We start from the raw sequence: 18,292 nt of genomic DNA on the forward strand, positions 1-18,292 counted from the left end.
TGATCATCAAATAGGCTTCATAAGCAGGATTGTTATAACAAATGAAAATTATCTCTTCGTACCATGTAACAAACCTCTTACTCCCTTATTACTTTCTGTACCCTAACCCCAATGCAAATGAAAATCTCAAAATAAATAATAAAAAAAAAAAAAAAATAGGAGTGCAGAAATACTGAGCTTCTGGAAACAAGGAGATCGGCCACCTCTTCCCGCTCCGTCTCCAGTAGGCAGCAGCAGCGTTTTTAGGGTCTTTGGTGGATAACAGGATCCAAGTAAGTCACGGTATGTTCACTAGAGAACTCCGCACAGTAGGGAAGCCCTGTTGAGAGTTTGGCAGCAGTGTAATCGGGTTTAGCACCCCAAAATCAATTCTATGAGCAGGAGCTCAAGTGAAACACGTTTGCTCTGCTTCGAAGTCAGACTCCACCCCACCCCGTGAATTTTAGTTCACAAGAATTCACTATTTTACCTCTGCTCCATTGTGTATAAATTAGGTTCCTAAGAATACTAGTTGAACAGACTAATATATAATAACAGATAATGCATATGTTCATATATGAATGTTATTGTAACTGCATTAGAATACAATCTTTAAGGAATTTGTATAGAATTACCTAAGAAAAAGGCCAGGAAATTCATCTAAATGTGTTAGTAACCGTGGGAAGATTGCAAATGAGTGCAATAAAAGTTATGGGAAACCAGAGACAATCAAAAGAGTCACAAAGCAAAATAAGAAACCTATCTGTTGTTTTTTTCACTTTGAAAATAGGGGCATTTGAGAAAAAATAGTGTTCCATCTGAAATAAGGAATTGAGGCAAGTGTCAGGATCTGTAAAAATGAACTCTAAGACAGCCAAAATATTAGTGGATATTTTAATGCTACTACAAGGAGGATGCTCCACATTGATTAGGGGCAACAAAAAAATAGAGTAGAGAGTAGAGATATGATGGTTTTTTTTTTTTTTTTTTTTTATAAAAAGCCTTATTTGCTTAATGGAAGAGCATCACAGTCAAGAGATATGACCATGGAGAAACGACCAAGCTGTAAATTCCTTCTTAAAAATTTATACTGTATGTTCTAAATGTAAAAGTAAGCCATTTGACCATAAAACATTAAACTTTTAGTGTAAATCTAAAATTACATTTCATAAAGGAAATCCTCGCAATAGCAACTCTAGAAGCATATTTCTACAAACTTACCAATGACACAAGCGAAAGCTGCAGGAGAATGTATAATCACCTTATATGTTTCATTAAACATACAGTGTGATTATAATAAAGGGAAATACAGGATAATAACCAACAAAAACACTGCAATAGCTATCTACTGTCACAAATTATTGTTTACAGTACATTTTGTTGCCAAACTATATCGTACATTTATCCAGTTACTGTGGTATTTTTTTTTTCTTTACAGTCAATTTAAGGTACCGTATATACTCGAGTATAAGCCGAGTTTTTCAGCCCATTTTTTGGGCTGAAAAACCCCAACTCGGCTTATACTCGAGTCAAGGTCTGTATTATGGCAATTTACATTGCCATAATACAGACTGGGGGAGAGGGGGGCTGGCAGAGCTGTAACTTACCTGTTCTGCAGCTCCTGTCAGCTCTCTCCTCCTCCGCGCCGTCCGTTCAGCACCTCGGTCAGCTCCCAGTGTAAATCTCGCGAGAGCCGCGGCTCTCGCGAGACTTACACTGGGAGCTGAAAGAGGGAGCTGCACGGACGGCGCAGAGGAGGAGAGAGCTGACAGGAGCTGCAGAACAGGTAAGTTACAGCTCTGCCAGCCCCCCTCTCCCCCCCACTGAACTGCCACTGGACCACCAGGGAAGGAGAGCCCCCCTCCCTGCCATGTATCAAGCAGGGAGGGGGGACGAAAAAAAAAAAATATAAAAAAATAAGAAATAATAATAAAAAAAAAATAATAATAATAATAAAAAAAATAATAATAAAAAAAGGGGGTATAAGGACCACTGTGGGAGGGGGAGGGGGGGTATAAGGACCACTATGGGAGGGAGGGGGTGGGATAAGGACCACTATGGGAGGGAGGGGGTGTATAAGGACCGCTATGGGAGGGAGGGGGGGATAAGGACCACTATGGGAGGGAGGGGGATAAGGACCACTATGGGAGGGAGGGGGGGATAAGGGCCACTATGGGAGGGAGGGGGGGATAAGGACCACTAGGGGAGGGGAGGGGGAAGTAAGGACCACTAGTGGAGGGGAGGGGGAAGTAAGGACCACTAGGGGAGGGGAGGGTAAGGACCACTAGGGGAGGGGAGGGTAAGGACCACTAGGGGAGGGGTGAGTCAGGACCACTGGGGGAGGGGGGTGAAGGAACACGGGGGTGGGGAGGTAAGGACCACTGAGGGAGGAGGAGGGGAGGTCAGGACATATGGGGGGGGGGCAAATATCCTTGCACCGGCCCTGCACACACTGCATTCATACACTGCATTCATACACACACACACTGCACTCATACACACACACTGCACTCACACACACTGCATTCATACACACACTGCACTCATACACACACTGCACTCATACACACGCTGCACTCATACACACGCTGCACTCATACACACGCTGCACTCATACACACGCTGCACTCATACACACACACGCTGCACTCATACACACACTGCACTCATACACACACGCTGCACTCATACGCACACGCTGCACTCATACGCACATACTGCATTCATTATACACACACTGTAAATAAATATTCAATTAATATATTTTTTTTAGGATCTAATTTTATTTAGAAATTTACCAGTAGCTGCTGAATTTCCCACCCTAGTCTTATACTCGAGTCAATACGTTTTCCCAGTTTTTTGGGGAAAAATTAGGGGCCTCGGCTTATATTCGGGTCGGCTTATACTCGAGTATATACGGTATATGTTCTTCAGGTGGTGAGACCTTTCTTAAGTTCCATCTTTGCTCTATTCTAGAGGACTCCTCGGGCAAAACTAAACATTTTAATATACAATTCATATGCATATACAGGGAGTGCAGAATTATTAGGCAAGTTGTATTTTTGAGGATTAATTTTATTATTGAACAACAACCATGTTCTCAATGAACCCAAAAAACTCATTAATATCAAAGCTGAATATTTTTGGAAGTAGTTTTTAGTTTGTTTTTAGTTATAGCTATTTTAGGGGGATATCTGTGTGTGCAGGTGACTATTACTGTGCATAATTATTAGGCAACTTAACAAAAAACAAATATATACCCATTTCAATTATTTATTTTTACCAGTGAAACCAATATAACATCTCAACATTCACAAATATACATTTCTGACATTCAAAAACATAACAAAAACAAATCAGTGACCAATATAGCCACCTTTCTTTGCAAGGACACTCAAAAGCCTGCCATCCATGGATTCTGTCAGTGTTTTGATCTATTCACCATCAACATTGCGTGCAGCAGCAACCACAGACTCCCAGACACTGTTCAGAGAGGTGTACTGTTTTCCCTCCTTGTAAATCTCACATTTGATGATGGACCACAGGTTCTCAATGGGGTTCAGATCAGGTGAACAAGGAGGCCATGTCATTAGATTTTCTTCTTTTATACCCTTTCTTGCCAGCCACGCTGTGGAGTACTTGGACGAGTGTGATGGAGCATTGTCCTGCATGAAAATCATGTTTTTCTTGAAGGATGTAGACTTCTTCCTGTACCACTGCTTGAAGAAGGTGTCTTCCAGAAACTGGGAGTTGAGCTTGACTCCATCCTCAACCCAAAAAGGCCCCACAAGCTCATCTTTGATGATACCAGCCCAAACCAGTACTCCACCTCCACCTTGCTGGCGTCTGAGTCGGACTGGAGCTCTCTGCCCTTTACCAATCCATCCATCTGGCCCATCAAGACTCACTCTCATTTCATCAGTCCATAAAACCTTAGAAAAATCAGTCTTGAGATATTTCTTGGCCCAGTCTTGACGTTTCAGCTTGTGTGTCTTGTTCAGTGGTGGTCGTCTTTCAGCCTTTCTTACCTTGGCCATGTCTCTGAGTATTGCATACCTTGTGCTTTCGGGCACTCCAGTGATGTTGCAGCTCTGAAATATGGCCAAACTGGTGGCAAGTGGCATCTTGGCAGCTGCACGCTTGACTTTTCTCAGTTCATGGGCAGTTATTTTGCGCCTTGGTTTCTCCACACGCTTCTTGCGACCCTGTTGACTATTTTGAATGAAACACTTGATTGTTCGATGATCACGCTTCAGAAGCTTTGCAATTTTAAGAGTGCTGCATCCCTCTGCAAGATATCTCACTATTTTTAACTTTTCTGAGCCTGTCAAGTCCTTCTTTTGACCCATTTTGCCAAAGGAAAGGAGGTTGCCTAATAATTATGCACACCTGATATAGGGTGTTGATGTCATTAGACCACACCCCTTCTCATTACAGAGATGCACATCACCTAATATGCTTAATTGGTAGTAGGCTTTCGAGCCTATACAGCTTGGAGTAAGACAACATGCATAAAGAGGATGATGTGGTCAAAATACTCATTTGCCTAATAATTCTGCACGCAGTGTAGTACATATATATTTTCCCTGAGCATGGGGCTTTGAGGTTGTTTTTTTCTATGCAAAACCAGCAAGTCTGTTACAGTATACACAACACTATAATTACAAACATTCTGGTCAAGAGATTATACTGAGATATCTTTTTCTGCAGGGACTTACATCCTCTTAAGCAGGTTTTCCTATGTCCCAGGAGGATTTAACACAAACTGCATGTCACTTTAGTAAGCAGACAATAATCAATAATAATCAAGTCACTAAGGTTGATTTAGAAACCCGAGTAAGTGACATTTCTGCCCACGTTCAAACTAGAATATTAATTAGTATGTTTCCATGTTTGCCTTATTAAACATATTCTGAGACTGACATTGGTTAGCAAAAAAAAAAAAAATTAATCTGTAAACAATTTTTCTTATATGCGTTCTTCACGTGTAATTCATTTTTTGTAGCCTTTGCAAGACCTCCCCTTTATCCTCGGTATACACTTCAGGTCTGTGCCTGTGGATTTACCAATCAGAGGCTTCTCATTGAGAATCCTCTGTGCTGAAGCCACAGGCATTTGCGCAAGCAATCACGGTTTTCTAATGCTTCTCAATGAGCTGTAATACAGTAACGTTGGAAACGCAGGTGTGATCTAGCCCAGTGAATCTGCCACTTACATTAGCTGTGTGGAGCTAACGGGAGTGCAAGAAACCCTCCTTAGCTGTATTGATAATGTTTGCATATTGACAGAGATAAAAGGAACAAACAACGGCATATAAGATGCGTGTCCTTAGCTGGAATGACACATTGTATGTTTTACAATCAAATAATAGGACAACACAATGTCTGGGTAAAAAAAACTATGATGTACATATGCATGCATTGAGATATGTTAAAATACATTCCTCACAACCAATGTACTACAATAGTTTCCAAAATCATACTCTCTGTGTACACTTCAGATTTAAAAATAAAATATTGAGAAAATGTGAAACCAGCTTTATATTACATGTGACTCATTTATAAAACCTTTATATATCATTCTAAGTACCTAGAGCACTACAAATACAAAATCATTCATTAGATTTCTTTTTTTTTGCACAGGAACACAAACTGACAAATATGTCACCAACACACACTGCAGGTTGTTAACTGCATTCGAATTATACATATTTAATCATTCTTCTTTGTTTTGGTCTTCTTCATATCTTATTTAATATGCACAAAACATATTTATGGATGTTTGGTAAACTAATCCAACAACTGGTCCCATGCTAAATTCTGCCAACCAATACATGTCTGCTTTATATTGCATGTTGTTTATTGCAGAATGTGAATATTCTTGCAACTTTAAATTACGAGCCATTAATGGGAAAAAATATATCATACAAGTGTTATTTTTAGCCTCATTGGGAAATCTCAGGAAACCCACTTGTACTTCTCATTACAATTTAGTTATTTTTTAGACTATTTTACTTTTCCGATTCGGAATGTCTTTTGTGCTTTTCTTGCATTCATCTTTAAAAAATGTGATTAATTTGACAATTAATTGGTCCATCCGAATCAAACTATTATTTAATTTGTGTTTAATGGTTGAATAATATTTGTTTCCTTCATGATCAAAGTTGGAATTCTTAGCTATTTTCCCAATCAAAATGATTTGTTGCTAAATGAAACAATTACTATAAAGATAGATGCAATAAATGCACATCTAGTTTTTGCACTGTTTACAAAATACATTTTCACATAAAACCATGGATACAATCACCAAAGTCTGTGTGCATTTTCCTTGAATCTTTGGTTGGAATAGGTGAAATTTCTGATATTTTTAGCAAATGTAAAATTTGATAATGTTATAATACCTTCATCACTGTTGTCATCCACTAGTATAATCTCCTTCAGAAGGTGGACAGGGGTGTGATTCACTGCACTGTGAACTGATCTCAAAATCACAGACAGGGCTTCATTAACAAAGATAAAAATGATTGAAATCTGGGGTAGTTCCTTAGGATACTTCAGTTTATTGCACCTTAGAAAAATGAAACAGAAAAAAAAAACAACAATTTTTTAATTAGTTTTAATAGTTTCTTTATGAGGTTGATATTTTTCCTGTGGATAGAATAACAGTGGCAAGAATGTATAAATCCAGCAAATGGCTACGTGTATGAATGTATTTATACGCAGCCATGTGGAAAAGAAAGTACACCCTCTTTGAATCCTATCGTTTTACATATAAGGATATAATAACCAGAATCTATTCTTTAGCAGGTTTTAACATTTGTTTTAAGTATAGTTTCAGATGAACAACAACACATAACATATTACACCGTGTGATGATTCATTTAACAAAAATAAATCCAAAGTAGAAAAGCCATCTGTGAAAAACACTATTGAACTGTTTGTGGAGAACTCTATGGTCAGTAACCATTTAAAGTTTAATTTCATTTTTTTCAGTGGTGCTTGTCCCTGCTCTCCATGTTAAATAGTCACACTGAAAATACTACACTCTGTAGCTTACCTCTGTTAGCGTAAGAAAGGAGGAGAGCAGACTGAAGTTACTACAAGGCAGCTCTGCTGTACGCAGACATCTAACAGATTCCACCTGACGCTGCACAGTAACAGGCAATGGCTGCTCTCATCCCCTGTATAAAGGCCAAAAGGCATATTAAAGGACCACTATAATGCCAGGAAAACAAACTTGTTTTCCCTGCACTATAGTGTTAATAGGGCAAGAGCCGCGCACGCATTTAGTCAGTCCATAGGAAACCATTCTCACCATTCTGACGCTGACATCTATCTCACTGTGAAAATCACTGTGAGAAGCGCGGAAGCGCCTCTAGCGGCTGTCAATGAGACAGCCACTAGAGGCTGGATTAACCCATATTTCCAATATAGCAGTTTCTCTGAAACTGCTATGTTTACAGCAGGCAGGGTTAACCCTAGATGGACCTGGCACCCAGACTACTTCATTGAGCTGAAGTGGTCTGGGTGCCTATAGTGGTCCTTTAAGTCACAACTGATTATTACTACTCATAGCCACAATGTAAGGTGATTTTATGCATAACTATGCTTGCTACCTGGCATGATTTACATGAACACATTTTACTGGAGTTGGACTATCTTAAAGCATGACAATAGAAACATTAGAGATATTATTGAAATAAAAGAAAAGGCAATATTGTGTCGGCAGTAGCCCAAATACACCATTTATAGGGAGCTGTTATACCAGACTTCTAACCACCTTTTATTTTACTTGAATATGTTCTGTGTTCAAAATTGTATTAGGTTAATTTTAAGTTAAACCTTAATTTGCATTAAGATGCTGAATGTTCAGTTTTTTACTTTGTTGCTTTTTTTTAAAAAGACCTGCAGTTTGAAAACTTGATTTATTCCCTTCACAAGGCACAAACTGTTTTAGGTGATTAATTATGTAGATATTTAGACAGACAGACAGACGGATCGATAGATATCAAAGATTACAATGGCCTTCTTCATGAGCGCATGCAGTGTAAATGTTGATTAGTATAACTGTACTTGATAATGCCTTGAGGGGTGCTACTAGGAGACTTCTAGGTTTTGTTTTTTTTTATGCAGCATATGATATGCAGTAATTGACTCAAATATAAAAAAATATACATTAATTTTCTTCTAGAATAAGAAATGATGAAGATAAACACAGAACCATCTTTAATTAATTGTACATTACAATCTTTACACACATTTTAATGCAAGAGAAGATATTTAGTGTGCATGAAAAATCTAAAATAAAAAATAAAGTAATTTCTTTTGACAAGTACATAAATGGAAAAATGTGCACATTTAAATATGCAAGCACATACATATTAAAGTTGTGTACAAGGGATGTGCTTGATGTGTGTAGGCCCGCCCCAATGCAGGCAACATTTTCTTCCCTATCCCTAATTAGATAATTTCACTACTTTCTGTTAATTTGAGTTATCTGTTGGGGAAAAAAAAGTAATAAAAGTAATTTTAAGTATGTTTTAAAATGTCAATAAAAAGAAACTATAGTAATATTTTTATCTGCAAAATAGGTATTTCACTTATGATTCGGTTATTGTTAAATGCATCTTGTAAAAAAAAAAAAGAGTTTTTCCATCCTATTACACATATGTTGTTTTTTCTGTATAAGTACTTTTCATTAACGGTCATTAAATATTTTTGTTCTCTAGGGTATAATGGAGTACTATTTAGCAGATTTCATATTAGTTGAACAATTAGACCTCATTCCAAGTGATTCAATACTTATAGGAAAACATTTGAAATGATTTATCTACAGAGGTTACCATTACAGTCTCTTTTGTAGATTTGTGTAGATAAATTATTTGAAAGTTTTTCTAACCGTATTGGATCATTTATTAATTTGAGGACTATTTTTCCAAGGGTGACTTCCCATATTTTCAAATAATGAGTTGTGTACTACGTACTATTTAATTGCTGAGTAATTTAATGTAAAGATGGAATAATCCTATTCAGACTATTATCTCAACCTTACTGTGGCGTCCAAATATTCTTAGTTGACTCAATACCATTATTTAACAAAACTGGACATTTTCCATATTGGGGATGAGCCAAACCTTTGCTTTAATTTCAAATTTGTTCATTTGTATGGTAAAATATAATATAAAGCCTTGGTAAGATGACATGGCTATTTTTTTTACAAAGGAAGCTGATGTCTATGGGGGAGTCAAAGAATGTGCATTAACATTAAAGCAGATGGAAAACAAACTAGCAATACAGAACATAAAGTGAAATAAAAATTGTGATCACCGTATCTGATTAGAACTATGAAAGTATCTCCTTATTGAGAGTTGTTTATCAGCCAGTGTTTAAGGATCTCAATTTAATACTAAATTGAGGCTTTTAAGTGCTTCACAGATTTAAAAATGCATTGCGATTGTCTAAAAGCTCTCTAATAGCTGCAATAAATGGTTCACAAAATATATTTGTATAGCCAATATAATGTAATGGAAACAAAATGATTTCAAGTTACCTTAAGGTGTTTGAAACTGTGTCAATAAATTCTTTAATTGAATTCAATTTCCAGTGCATTACAGCAATAAGAGAGATTGTGTATTAATTATTCATAGTAATACTATACATAGTGTGATATTCCCCAATTTGGATTCTAAAATGCTTAGTGTTATACAAATTTGAAGGTTCATTCACTAAACATCGGATTTATCTGCATTTACAGAATTTAATGAAAATGACAAAATCCTTACAGGGATGGCAATTCTCATATTCACTAAAGCTAATTCCGGGCAGAATTTTGTCAAGCCTGTCGTAGTTGGTATTTTAGTCTAGGGGTTTGATCATTATACCATGTTATATGTTATATGTGACATAAGGTTACAGTGCAGTAACTTGCAAGGAGATGTACAGCTTTGAGATGCAATATGCCCTGGTCACCTGGATGTAACAGAGATGTAACCAAATGGATGTGACAAGATCTAATATAGATGTAACCAAATGTAACAATGTGTAGGAGAGACAGAGCATTCTTACAGGAATTTTCATCATAGATTACATGACCTGAAAACGTTACATAGTAAGTCTAAAACAGCAGATGTGTGACTTTCAAAACAACAGACGTCTTATTGGTGTTGTAAAAGTGAATAAGACCTAGGTAATCAGGGATGGTGCAAGTCTTTTGGCTACACCTGTGTTTCTCTCAAAACCCCTTTTGAATTTCTTATCCATTTTTGTGTTTCTTATTCCCTCTTTTCATTGCCTTACCCACTTTATCTTATCACCCCTTTGTGTGTCTCTTTTCCTCCTTTTCCAGCCCATCTGTGTGTCTCTTCTCCAGCCCCTTGTGTATGCCACTTTCACGCCCTTGTGTATGCCCCTTTTGTGTGTCTATTAGCCTCATCCCCTTTGTCTGTATTTTTCCCCTTGCACAACACCTCTGTGTGTTTCCAGCCCCAAAGCTCCTCTGTGTGTCTCTTCCTCCCCAAGCCCTCTGAGTGTCTTCCTTTCCCCCAGTCCCTTTTGTGTGTGCCTCTCTAACCTCCCAGTTCCTATGTCCCTATGTGGTCTCTTCATCTTCCCTTCCCTCCTAGGGTGCACCAGCTGAGGGGGGGCTCAATCTCTGATTGACTGGCAGGAGGGGTGGGCACAGTACAGTGCTCCCCTCCTGCCTCTCACTCAGAGCTTGCACCTGCCAGGCCATGCCTAGGTTTCCCTATAAGAAAATGTTTTATTTCCCCCAAAAATAATAGTCTAAGGGTGCTGTGGGAATAAATAGGAGCTAGGTTTCCCTAAAAACAATAGATATTTATTTTCTAAGCAATCGCTGTTTTAAGTGTGTTCTACGATTAAATAAGATTAGGGTTTCTGTATGTTCTAACTAACAGATATCCTTAGGGTGTTGTTCTAAAAGATCAGATTTATTTGAATTATTCATTATCTTAATGTCATTCTTTGTCGGCTATGATGATAATGATGATAACTTAAGACTGCCTTTCATGTGTGTTATATTATGTCCTCAAACCCCACCTCATTCTCTACAATAGGCCAGATGCATTTGGTGTCTGGTTTACAACCAGTGCCTTTCAAATCTTATATAAAATGATTGCATCCACAAAAATTATAAAGCACCTATTTTAAACGAAACAGAACCAAATGCATCCAGCACGATGGACATTCATTGTAGGCCAATCATTTTTAGTGCCCATGCTTCCACCCGTAGCAATGTGGGTGAGGGCATGAGGGCCATAATGACTTCCACAGGCATTGCTTTACATTTTAATGTGGCAGCTGGTTAGCAAGTGCTGGCCAGTCCGCACAAAACATATTTCTCAGGCTACCAAAATCTTTTATAACTATTTGCATGCTAGCATCTGGGTCCAGTTTTAACAATCTCGGACTAGATTGCAGCTTCTCGACAACTTTTGGTCTAGATAAAATAATTCAGAGCCTGCTGAACAAAATCCAGACATTGTTATATACTGTGAACAATGTCCAAATTTTGCAATTTGAATGGCCTTGAAATTAGTGAATAACCCTGTAAATCAGAAGATGATAATAAGATGTTACAATGTCCAAACTCAATGGCACATGATCTTATCAACCTCAGAGAAATGAATTGAACTAATACTGTTAAAAACAATGGGAAACTTTATATCCAATGCATTAAAAAAGAGCTGTTTTGCACAAACAATGAAGAAAAAAAAGTCTTAAAAGGTTTGAATATAATGCAAATGAACAGAGAATTGAAAGGTATGTCTTGTGTTTTCAAATTCTATAATATGATGGAAGGTATTAAAATAAAACCAGGGAGCAATATGTCAGCAAAGATATTTCAACAGATTGGGAGAATGGATATTATAATGGTCTGTACAGTTCAATTCACTAAAATGTAAAACATTTCATCTTGAAAATATCAATAGGCCTGCTAATTAAACTCTTGTTTATTGAAGTAATCCTCTTCTCAACTGATTGTTGGCATAAGGTTTTTTAGCTGTATGCATACTCAAGTTAAGATGAAAAGGAGAGCGAGATGTTCTCTCATATAAAAAGAAAATAGGTGCAAGGATCAGGATATCTGTCTGCCTTTTTTTATAAACCATTGGAAATACTTCACATAAATTAAACAGTTGAATTTCAGGTATTAGTTCATAAGTCAAACATTATGGGTTTGGACAAAGCTGTGAGTTAATAATACCATGAAGGATTCTAATTTCATATAATATAATAGAGATTGGGTTAACACTGCATTCAATGTATTTATCGTTGTGTGTAATTCCCTTTGTCCTGGCTTGCTTTAAGGTTAAGTGAACAGCTTTTATATGTGTTATTTTTATCTTATTATTTCATTCTGTCTGTTATTTAGGATTAATGGTCACTAATAACCTTAAACTTAGTCTATCTATCTATCTATCTATATATATATATATATATCTGTCCATCTACTCATTTCTTTATGGGCATAGTTTTGTTATTTATTATTTATCCAATTGTAAATGTTGATGGTGGAGGGACTGGTGATGGTTGTGGTATTGGTGGTGCTAATGGTGGTGATGGTAACTGTGCTGACAGTAGGTGAACTACTTGTGCCACTGGTAGCAGGTGTAGCTGATATCACAACTGTCACCATAGGATAGGGCGATTCTAAAGCAGATACAGATGGACTTGGAGATGGTGGAGAAGATGCTAATTACTCTGTCTCATCATATTCATGGTCGAGTAGATCCTGGGCCAAAGGTAGAAGTGCTATGTTTGCAGTGGTGGGTGAAGCAGAATTCTCATTACCAAATTCAGCATCGCCATCAACAACATCAACAACAGGAATTGGGGAAACTACTCTGGTACTCTGAGCTAAGTCTTCACTATAGAGTGGCTCTGATGATCCCCACAATATAGACTCTGCTGCTCTCTCATTTAGTTGCTTGTTGGGGTGTTGCAATAAGATATATCCCTCGAACTCTCTGTGGTAGAAGGGGTTGCAGTGTCAGAGAAGCATAAGGTGCTAGAGCAGGCATAGGCAACCTTTGGCACTCCAGATGTTTTGGACTACACCTCCCATGATGCGTTGCCAGCATTATGGGTGTTAGAGCATTATGGGGGATGTAGTCCACAGCATCTGGAGTGCCGAAGGTTGCCTACCCCTGTGCTAGAGCATGAAAATAATTGTAAAATAAAATTGCCCCCTGAATCAGACATAACACACATGCTGCTAACCCCACTATCCTTAGGTTGAATGCTACTAATAGTAGTGGTAGTGGAGGCAGCAGCAGTGACTAAAGTGTCATTGTTCCTCATGTCAGAGGTGTTCAAACTTTTAGAAGCTCTGGCACTAGGGCTGATAGTGGATCGGGGAACAGGGCAACTCCTGCTACCCCTAACCTCCCCCAACTTTTTTGGAGTAGTGCATGACATTAATGACAGGTTTTTTTTTCTTATCACCATACATTTGATATATAAATGATTGCATATTGTTTAAACTAACAACAACAAGAATTTTATTTTCTGTTGCAAAGGGTGTATTTACTACTTGGTGGTTTTAATACTGTAACTTTATTGTGTTTGGTGTATAGTGGTTAGATTGCTTCACATTTATCATGGCAAATGAATCTTAAATATTTCTAAAATGTGTTGCGTTCACATTGAGAGCTCAGTCTTTCTATTTGTTGCTGTATTGCCCTGAAGCATACCACCTTAGATATGTAAGGTTAACCTTTAATATTTACTGATGATGTGTGCTATTCCTCATTGTTCTTATTTTTGTAGGGACATAAGTTGAATAGATCAACTTGGTCTCTTCACATATTTATCATGTGACAGCAAATATTTGGCTAAGTAAATTTTTCACACAAAGTAGGTTTTATCTTACTTCCATTTTAACTTGAATTTGATTATAATTGCTCCTGCAAAATATATATTATTGTTAATATCCCTCTTTGATGACTATGTGATCCAATAGACTAAGGTATAAATCTCGGCTGCTAAGTATAGTTATATAAATGGGCAAATTTTCATACAACACATAGTTCTTATTCCAATTTTTTATACACATTTTTCTTTCGCCTTTTTCACATTGAGCCCTATTTATATAATCTTGTGGCTGTTAGTTTCTCCTCTGTTAAAATACAGATATGATTATTATAAAAGATAAGCTCTATAGTAATCAATTGTGAATTAAAGGGACAGTACAGGGGATAACCCTAAGTAGAGAATGCAAGCAAAAAGGAAAAGGGGGGGGACTGTCCCGCAATAATGAAAGGTATCAAAGAAAATTACTTTAATAAATGGAAATAAAAAAACACACACAAAAAAACAGACAAAGTTACTGTTCACTACTGCCTCAATGATGGATAATTGGGGCAGAAAAAGTGACTGTAACTGTACTTACTGGGTGTACACAGACGGAGAGGCGGTGAACAAACAGATAGGACACAAATGGGGCAAAAAGTCTAAACAGTAGTTAAGTAAGTATGTCCCTGCAGTAATGGCTGTATGATAGCCTTGTACCAGTTGCCCAGGGTGAACTTAATATACGGATACTGATGCCATGTAACAGAATACCAATGGTAAAAGTAAGAACAAATTGGCTACAGTGTGCTGTATATGACCCTGCAAATCCAGGTGGTAACTACTGAAAAAGAAAAAATTGCCCAGCATAAAAGAAAAATATATACATAAGCTAATATCCCCCTAGGGAATAACCCTGTGTTGAAAGAAATGTGTGTATACAACAGGGTCCCAATGGGTATATCGGAGGATATAGCTCACCAAACAGCACGTTGCTAACAGGAGATGGGCATGATATCGGTCTAAACAATACCCATAATGAAGTTAGAATTAGTGGCTAGTATGTGCCTTGGTCGGCACTTGGCTAGAATAGCGAAGAAGCTGTACAGTTGCTAGTAAGTTGTCACTAGCTGCAAGGGCTAATAACCCCCTGGGCGATGTCCCTGCGTAACAATCAAGTGCAGCAGAGTCCCAATGGGTATACCGGAGGATAAAGCCAATAATGAGTGAGCAGCTAATAGTAGGTCATAAGATAATGAGATTGCAAGCTAGCAAGTGCCTTCATGGGCACCTGACTGTAATAACACTGGATGCCAGGCTACAGACCCCCTAGGAAATACCACTGCGTAAACATAAAGTACAGCAGGGTCCCAATAGGTATACAGGGGGGTATAGCAAATGATGAGAGGGCAGCTAATGATAGGGCACAGAGCAAAAAGCTTGCTGGCTAGTGTATGCCTTCGTGAGCGTCTGGCTATAATGGCAACACTGTACACTAGCTAGCGGTTGTCCTAAACTGTGCCTTCGTGGGCACCTAATAAAAGAGAAAAAATATATCTTGCTAGTAAATACCCTAATCTGTGCCTTCGTGGGCACCTAGCAGTAAGGATAATAAGCCCACTAACGTGCTAAAATAAAGTCTCCGAGCTATTACCCTAATCTGTGCCTTCGTGGGCACCTAGCAGTAAGGATAATAGGCTTACTAACGTGCTAAATCAATTCTCCGAGCTATTAATCTAATATCACAAGATTAAGAGAGGAGAGGTCCAAAGATCCTGAGTAGAGCAAAGATAAATGCAATGTCTATATGCAGGGTAGCACAAAACTCAACACAAGGTGAGTTACACAGGACCAAACGTCGAGCCCCGACGCGCGTTTCGCCAGAGACAGGCTCATCAGTGTGAGTGATGTGAGCTAGTGACAACTTACTAGCAACTGTACAGCTTCGTCGCTATTCTAGCCAAGTGCCGACCAAGGCACATACTAGCCACTAATTCTAACTTCATTATGGGTATTGTTTAGACCGATATCATGCCCATCTCCTGTTAGCAACGTGCTGCTTGGTGAGCTATATCCTCCGATATACCCATTGGGACCCTGTTGTATACACACATTTCTTTCAACACAGGGTTATTCCCTAGGGGGATATTAGCTTATGTATATATTTTTCTTTTATGCTGGGCAATTTTTTCTTTTTCAGTAGTTACCACCTGGATTTGCAGGGTCATATACAGCACACTGTAGCCAATTTGTTCTTACTTTTACCATTGGTATTCTGTTACATGGCATCAGTATCCGTATATTAAGTTCACCCTGGGCAACTGGTACAAGGCTATCATACAGCCATTACTGCAGGGACATACTTACTTAACTACTGTTTAGACTTTTTGCCCCATTTGTGTCCTATCTGTTTGTTCACCGCCTCTCCGTCTGTGTACACCCAGTAAGTACAGTTACAGTCACTTTTTCTGCCCCAATTATCCATCATTGAGGCAGTAGTGAACAGTAACTTTGTCTGTTTTTTTGTGTGTGTTTTTTTATTTCCATTTATTAAAGTAATTTTCTTTGATACCTTTCATTATTGAGGGACAGTCCCCCCCCCTTTTCCTTTTTGCTTACAGATATGATTAGGCAGGATTGTAAACACAAATCGGTAAGATCCTGAACATTTTCTATTTTAGACGTTCAGAGTTTAGTTGGGTTCCAGTGTGGCTGCGCATGCACATATTAGCCACCCACACATTATTCATTACATTGCGTCTGACGTGCTCTGCGCAGTGACGTAATTAGATGCATGGACCGGCAGATTTAAAAGAAAGAAGACCGGGAAGAAGACAGATTCTCCTGAGGAGGTTGGATCAACGAAACGCGTAGAGCTCTCTCAAAGAACCCTTTTATTTGGTATAAGCAGTCTTTTTAACATTTGCACTTTTTGTATTATGTGCTCGTGATTATGTGCTGTGAAGGATTAGTGGGTGTTAGCTACCAATAACAGCTGCTTGTTGAGCATCTTACACTTTCCCTTACTTTAGTATCTTTGCACTTTAGCACTTACACTTTACTATTACATCTTGTGTTATGTTATACAAAGCTGCTATCCTTAAGGGTCCTTTTGCCTATTTTGGCTTTAAATTGCGATATTTGCACGTTGTGTTCTATTGCTTAATCCGTTTATTCTATTGTATTGTCAATAAATTTGATGTTATCTTTTTATTGATTGTTTCTTTTTTCTCTCTATTTTGTGTGAGAATATCCCATAGAAGTTGGCAACTATAGTGACTGTGGCGCCCTGTTATCTACTCCTAAATAATCCAAGGTGGGGATTATACCACTTACGCCTTATACATTGAGCAGTCTGCCTGCTCAATCAAATGTGAGTAACCGTTCATTACTTTATACTCCTGGCATATTTTATACTGAGAGCACTATTGTTTCTTTTATACTTTTATGATCTTCTTACTGATGAAACATTTGTCTATCAACATCTCCTCACATAACCTATAAATGGGGATTGTACCACTGTATGCCCTTCCTACTAGAGCTGGTTTTAAGCTCTATTAAACATGAGTAGGACTATAAAATACCTATTTAATTGTTATTAAATACTTCTGGGATATACTGCACTATTGGTCTTTTCTCTCTGTTTTCACATACGGCTTCAAAGAATATCTTGTTCTGACTCTTTTATAGAAGAATTTCCCTGACAGAATTGAGTCTATATCTTTTGTCACGTTTTATATTGGAACTTTATATTGGATATTTTATTATTATTATTCTTTTTACCTATACTGGCTTTTATTCTTTTGTGCTATTTTTGTTCATATATTGTTTTTACTCTTCCGGCACTACCTCCATTCCCTTTTTCTATTATCCCACTTGTCTGTAGGGCTAAGAGGGAGCCCTATTCATTTAAATTTTCTATTTTGTTTGGTTAATTATCGCTTATCTTTCTGGCTCTATTTTTCTTTTCCTTTCTATCCCTCTTTTTTTCTAATTTAATAAAAAAATAAATGAGCAAACTGGGGCTTGCGCAAGTTGGTTCCCTCAGGATTCTGATGCATGGTGACTCAGAAATCAGAATTTTGGCTGATCACCAGATCGGTCCGTATTTGGCCATATTGGAGTATGGTTTAAAAGGAATCTCCAAGTCTAGCTGGAATGTTGTTATCCTGTTGAGAGAAAGACCCATTCATCAAGTTCTCCTTCCGAGGAGAAGTCTCTGTAAAAAGCTGTGTTCTCAGTAAATTGTGATCTTATTTCCTTATGCACTTTACAGTAAATATATTTATATATTATTATTATTATTATTATTATTATTTTTAACTGATACCCATAATGACTCTTTAATGTTCTATATTTTATGAAATAGCACTTAATGGAATAACTTCCATGGGCTTAAAACAACTGTCGATTTAAAGAGAGACTTTACCAAGACTGTTAATGGTTTATTTTTATAATGTTTTATCTTAAACAGCACCAAACAAGGTTATTTAAATATTAAA

The 18,292-nt window shown here is 37.7% G+C and overlaps 1 protein-coding gene across 1 annotated transcript in view; it reads right to left on the bottom strand.

Annotated features, from left to right (window-relative positions):
- The window catches only part of GALNT17 (polypeptide N-acetylgalactosaminyltransferase 17), a 690,917-nt gene that overhangs the window by 447,443 nt on the left and 225,182 nt on the right, over nucleotides 1–18,292 (bottom strand). Inside the window, exon 3 of the mRNA XM_063457373.1 lies at nucleotides 6,380–6,546. Coding sequence (XP_063313443.1) covers nucleotides 6,380–6,546 — 167 coding nt within the window. The remainder of the gene's footprint in view (nucleotides 1–6,379; nucleotides 6,547–18,292) is intronic.

Source organism: Pelobates fuscus, chromosome 1, assembly GCF_036172605.1.
Source record: "Pelobates fuscus isolate aPelFus1 chromosome 1, aPelFus1.pri, whole genome shotgun sequence".
Classification (NCBI taxonomy): domain Eukaryota; kingdom Metazoa; phylum Chordata; class Amphibia; order Anura; family Pelobatidae; genus Pelobates; species Pelobates fuscus.